Source organism: Lathamus discolor, chromosome 3 (genome assembly GCF_037157495.1).
Source record: "Lathamus discolor isolate bLatDis1 chromosome 3, bLatDis1.hap1, whole genome shotgun sequence".
NCBI classification, from domain to species: domain Eukaryota; kingdom Metazoa; phylum Chordata; class Aves; order Psittaciformes; family Psittacidae; genus Lathamus; species Lathamus discolor.
In genome coordinates, this window is record NC_088886.1 from 24,995,904 (window position 1) to 25,001,903 (window position 6,000).

The following is a 6,000-nucleotide window of genomic DNA, read 5'->3' on the forward strand; positions in this document are numbered from 1 at the left end:
ACTTGGAAAGTCAGTATCCAGCATGGAGCTGCTGCACCTCCTCCTGCACACCAGCTCACTCTTAGCACATGCAGCCAGTGTCTTACACAAAGTAACTGAACCAGGGCGCCTGGAATCCATACCATTTTGCAGAGAAGGCAAAGCCCTGCACCCTGGCAGCTGGGACATGCAACGGCAAAATCAGTGTGAGGCTGAAGCTGTGTTTGTGCTGAGAGCAGATAGGTGGGGTGTGCGCTGTGACCATCCAGAGACAAACTATACAGACAGGAAAATGGCAGAAGGGACCTGATAGGGGGAGCCACACACACACTGCCCTTTTGAACTAAATTCTGTTAACTGTATTGTTGAAGCCCTTTTCAGGGATGTTTTCTTGAAGAGAGTTATTTTGGGTTTAACTGATGGGTATTTTAAATTACATTGTACTAAATGTTCTTAAATCAAATTAAGCAAAAATCCCAAGCACTGGCATCCATAATTTTTTTAAACTGTTTAGCTGGAACAGTTGCTAATGATGGTTTTGATAAGCAAGTTGGGAAACGGAAGATCCTCTCAGCAGTTCTTGAACAAGGCCAAGAAAGAGAATGGCCAAGCCCTGAGAAAGGTGGGAGGAAGGAAGGAAGGAAAGAATAAGAAAGGAAGGGGGCAAATTTCACTAAGGAGAGACTATTCAAGGAGAAATGGCAGACAGGGAGATGTGCGTGCATCTTCACTCCTGTAAAGGCTACAACCTGGCGCAGGAGCAGTGATGCCCGTGACTCCCTCTGTTCTTTCCCAGCCGGGGTTGCCTACAACCTGATTCTGTTTATCTGCTGCCACCTCCTGGCCTGCTCCAGAGCCACCTCTGGGAGGCAAGAGCAAGCGCTGCACGGTGGGCAGCGCACCGAATTGGAAATCAGTTTTCATGAAAATGGTGAAAAGAATCAAACGAAGTTCACTTTTTCTGAGGCAAGGAATACCACTGCCAGTCTGCTGGGCAGAGTGCAGATGACTGAGGTTTTCTATATGCCTTCTGCTTTCTCAAGTTCTTTCTCCAGAATTACTCATGCAGACAGAAAAGATTTCCGGCTTGTGACAGTGTTTTTCTTTCTTTGTGTAGCTCTCTGACTCCTCCACCTCCAGTTCCATCAGCTACTTTATGGATGCATCTCCCTTGGGGGTGGCATCTGTAATCTCAGCTCCTGCCGTGCTGTTCTCCAGTGACAAGTGCTCTAACTCTGTGACACCCATTACTTCAAAAGAACTGTCTCCTGTTTACAACCAGCAGAACAAAGATATGTGCATCATCCGAATCAGCACAGAAGACAACAATGGCAATATGTACAAGAGTATCCTGGTGAGTGGTGTGGAACAGCAAAATGCTGTTAGTGTAGATGATGTCCTCATCCAGGGCTTAAACAAATGGTGCTTTTAGTTCTTAAAGCACCTGTTCACCGAGCTGACTAATCAAACCTGCCTTGCAAAGGAAAATTACAAACATTACAATTTAAAATATGTGGAGCATAGTATGAGAATTTTGGAAATAGCATCTTTGTGGAAGTTACGGTCTGGAAATTAAAGCTTGTGCTTTATCAACAAGTTCAAACTGAAGCATTCTGATCAAGGATTGGCTTTGAGGCTCCTGCCTTTCTGCAAGTGCTAGATGCTTTAGCTCTGAATTTGTGTGAGAGTTTTGACACAAGGCACCACGTGCCAAGCTGCTCCCCAGCTTTCCCTAGGAGATGGTTTCTGGAAATAGGGGGCTGTACACAGGGAAGCTGACAAGCCCTATAATTACTCATCTTCTCTCTGTGGCAAAGGTTGCCAGACGAGCAGCAACCAGTGTTTCCATTGTGGAAAGGTGCTTCCCTTGATGCTGGTTCCACAGAAGGGCTCTAGCAGTGGTGGGCCAGTTGCATGCAGGTCTGTGTGGGACCACGGGCAACGTGACTCGCCTGTACTGTACACGATCTCTGAAGTTAATCCTGATGGACACTCAGCTGCTGAACAAATGCTTTTGGTCACCTGTGGCATGTGGGAGGGATGTAACAAACACAGAGGGATCGTTCTTAGCACTTTTTAGCTACCTTACAATTTTAATGGTCTGATGTCTCCAAATTGCGGAGGTGGTCCCCGCTAGCCTGACAGATATGGTTACTGGCAAGACCAATCTTCCTTCTGACTGCATAAGCTTCTGAAGGGAGCCCAGTGTCTGATCGGGATGCACAGTGCTTCCACAGCAGACAATAAACACAGTCAACAGGCCAAAAATCTTTGCAGGATGTCAAAGAAAGTATTTAGGACAGGAGACTGCAGATTAATTGATGGCACAGCTATTTAAGTGGACTTTTTATGGCTAGGTGAGAGCAGCATCTCATCTCTCAACGAGTTTGCTCTGTGATTAACTACTGCTTCTTCTAATAGAGTATCTGTCACCTTGAACTAAAACCACCAAATGTCAGTACCTAGTACCTTGTTACTGACCTATCATTTTTTCAGTTCTCTGAAGTGTTTCCTAAGACCAAGCAGTTTGCAGAAAGGCAGGCCTTTGCTAATTGCCAAATTGTTATATAGCATGGACAAGCAGAAGTTCTAATTGCAATTCTGTCTTTTCAGCTAACTAACCAAGACAAAACTCCTGCTGTTCTCCAGAGAGCTCTGTTAAAGCATAACCTGGAATCTGATGCAGCTGAGGACTATGAGCTTGTACAGGTCATCTCTGAGGATAAAGGTGGGGAATCAGAACTCTGCTACTGCTCGAAAGGTTCTGCTGGATTTTGAAGGAAAGAGCAAAATGTGAAGCAATGTTAGAAATGCCATGGAATGTCACAGTTGGCAGTGAGACTAATTGCCAGGGATACACAGGGATGATTTATTATGACAGCCAGCACATTGTTTCAAATAGGCAGAGCACACTTGTGGGTTGCCAGGTAAACGTTTGTATGTGCACTGTGACAGCAGAGCTCTTGTCTGAATGGCAGCTGCTCTCTGTCCCTGAGCACAGCCAGCCACCAGGGTCAGGTGGCAGAGTGCAAACTCCCCAGCGATCAGGGCAGGCCCAGATCCTACCGATGTTATCAGGACATGCAAACAGAGGAGCTCTGAGTACAGTGTCCTCTTGGAGTGGCTGCCGGGTCCTCTGCCAGGCTGGCCATAGCCTGGATTTGTCCTCCATCTCCTGTCCTCTGCAACCCTGCTCCCCTTCTTTGTGGGGCAGCTGCTGTGGGTGCCACCTGATGCAGCTCTGGCTGAAGAGGCACAGCAGAACAAGAAATGGGGCCCAGTACTACCTGGCTATGTACACTCAATCTTTTCACCTGGTCCCTGTTCTCTTGCAGCTTTCCTTCTATGTGCAATACTACAAATCAACACTTGCTCTGGTTCCTCTTTTGCAGAGCTGGTGATCCCGGACAACGCCAATGTGTTTTACGCCATGAACAGCCACGTGAACTTCGATTTTATCCTGCGGAAAAAAGCTTCGGTCGACGTGGATTTGAAAATGAGGAGCCACTGCAATCTAACACTCCCGAGAACTGCCAAACGGGGGTGTTGGAGCAATAGGCTCAGTAAAATTACACTGTGAGGGAGGCAAGGCCACAGGGAGAGCTGGCTGAGGCTTCTCCCTTTGCTACCATCCAGTATTACAGAAAAACAGCAGATGGATTTCTCAGTATTCAACTTTGAAAACAGAAGACCTACAGCCAGCGAGGTGTCTTTTCTCCCTTGCAGCCTTATATGGACAGACAGATGTGGATTTACAGGACACTAGGGACTGGAATTTTTTGTTGTTGTTTCGTTTTGCACATTAGCCAGGGAAGGTGAGAGCCCCAGTTAAAGGGGAAAACAGGACTGCAACGTTGGTCTAAGGAACATGACACAAACCAACTCTTTTTGTGAGAAAGCATTTTACTTTGTGCCAGTATTACGCAGAAGAAGGTCTAAACTTATTTTTATAAAATTGGAGAAGAAAAGTCTCAGTACAGCTGTGCCGGAACTAAGGAGGAGGTCCCAGCCAGCCTCCAGCTGACTGATGGGAGCACTAATTTGCAGAAGGTGTGGCTGAGCTGAGTGCCAGTGGCAGTTGCTGCCTCCAGGAGGCATTTGAATTTACGAAAAATCAGGATGGGTACTCATCACTGGGGACAGCAGAAACTGCAAGCATGTGTATTGCTCTCTCACACAGCTGGCACACTTCTGTTTGCACTTGTTCTGCACCAGAAAATTGCCTATTTTGGGTTTTTTTTTCCCCAAAGAATTTTAATAAAACAGACTGCACTTGCTTTTGGGTGAATGTCATAGTTTGTTCATGAACAAGGCAAACAAATGCTGCTTGTCGGGATTTAGGTCTTGTCTTAATGCCACTGCAGGGTGGTTATCCTTTTACTTTGCTAACCCACTGAACAGAAATCAATGCCTTTTGCATGTACCCTTAAATGACTGATGAACCTCTTTTTTAATGTGCAATCACTCTTCAAGAGCAAAACTTTTAACTCACATTTTCATTCATGAGCGGACAGTACATGACCTTTTATTTTAGAAGTGAGTATTGAGATAGCCAGGTTTTAAGCATTACCCCAGCCAGTGATTTTTATATACTTGTAGCATTATTATGCGTAATCTACAGACACCTCCCTTGTTCTTTATATGCATCTATTAAAGGAATTCCCAGACACAGGACATCCTGTCAGCTGGAATAGAGAATTTAATCATCTGTTCTCTGTGAAACTTTAACAATTTCCGAATCTTTCCCCAGAACACTGGCTTCCTTGAAGTCATAGAGATTTTGTTTTTAAAAGCCGTAAATAAGACATCAGATCGTAAGCAGCCCTGATGGAAAAGGCTATCTTTGAGATACATTAGTATTAGTTAAATCAGACTCAGATACTGCATTTTATCCCTGCCTGGGCTTTGTTTCCTTCCAGTTGTGTGGCACCGATTTTCAAAACTGGGCTCAGGTTACATGCTTTGCATCAGGGTCAATGATGCAAACATCACGATCACGCATGATCGTTAATGTTTTACACACCTATAAGGTTTGTCACTTCTGTTTACAGGTCGCACCATGTACGTCCTAGTCGGAATAGTTTAAGAATTCCAATTTAGGTTTTATTGAGACAGTGAAGGCAGTGAGTTTGTAACTGAGCCTTAACCTCTGCCCAGAGTTAGGGCAAAATTAGAACAGAAGTTCAATTTTCTTTGCATTTCAGTGTAAGCATCATTGATGTCTGTACGGTATCATTTCTAAAGTATAGTATTGCTCACTCAAAGGTGTGTGTCTGTGTTAAGGTGAAAGTTGGATGTTCTTGATTTTAAAATTACACTTTCCATAAGGTTATATATGAAAAAGATGTTTTTTAATTGCTTTCCTGCAATCTTTATACATAAGTATTAAAACTTTTTCCACTAGTATTTGCCTCGAGTTAGTCTATGTTCTTACCTTAGATTTTCTTACTGTGTGTCAGGTTGGGGGCTTTGTTTTTTTGGTGTTGGTTTCAGGTTTTGTTTAATGCCTCACACCACCTCTGTCTCTCTGTTTACTTAATCGCTTTTACTGTTGGAACTTCTTCCAGCTCCCACAGCTCATCTTCCCTGCTCCCTTAAGAACTTGAAATGCCACATTTCAGCTGCATGCCCTGTAGGTGTAACCCTTCCTTCAGCTACGACCTTTCTTCAGCTTTGCTTTCATTTTCAACATCACACCCAGTAACAAGGTATGGACTGGTTGTAACACCACCAGCATTACTGGCGTGCATCTTCTTCAAATTCCTACAGTTTTTTATGAGGGTGGCTTCTGTGTTTCGACAACAGTGGGGCTAGAAACGGCTGTCCAAGTAAACCAGTGTTGTGGTTTAAGTCCAGCCAGTAACTCAGAACCACACAGCTGCTCACTCACTTCCCGCCTGCTTCCTCCCCCAGCTCCCAGAAGGATGCGGAGGACAGTTGAAAGAATAGAAGTCCCATGGGTTGAGATAAGAACAGTCCAGTAACTAAGTTACTACTGCTACCACCAATAATAATAATGAT

General features: G+C 44.6%; 1 protein-coding gene across 3 annotated transcripts in view; it reads left to right on the forward strand.

Annotated features, from left to right (window-relative positions):
- LOC136011803 (ral guanine nucleotide dissociation stimulator-like 1) overlaps window positions 1-5,385 on the forward strand; it is a 70,249-nt gene extending 64,864 nt beyond the window's left edge. For all 3 annotated transcript variants that reach the window (XM_065674188.1, XM_065674189.1, XM_065674190.1), the window contains 3 exons: window positions 1,097-1,333; window positions 2,593-2,707; window positions 3,372-5,385. In XM_065674188.1, the coding sequence (XP_065530260.1) occupies window positions 1,097-1,333; window positions 2,593-2,707; window positions 3,372-3,559 (540 nt within the window). In that variant the 3' untranslated portion in view covers window positions 3,560-5,385. The remainder of the gene's footprint in view (window positions 1-1,096; window positions 1,334-2,592; window positions 2,708-3,371) is intronic.
- The last annotated feature ends 615 nt before the right edge of the window (window positions 5,386-6,000 follow it).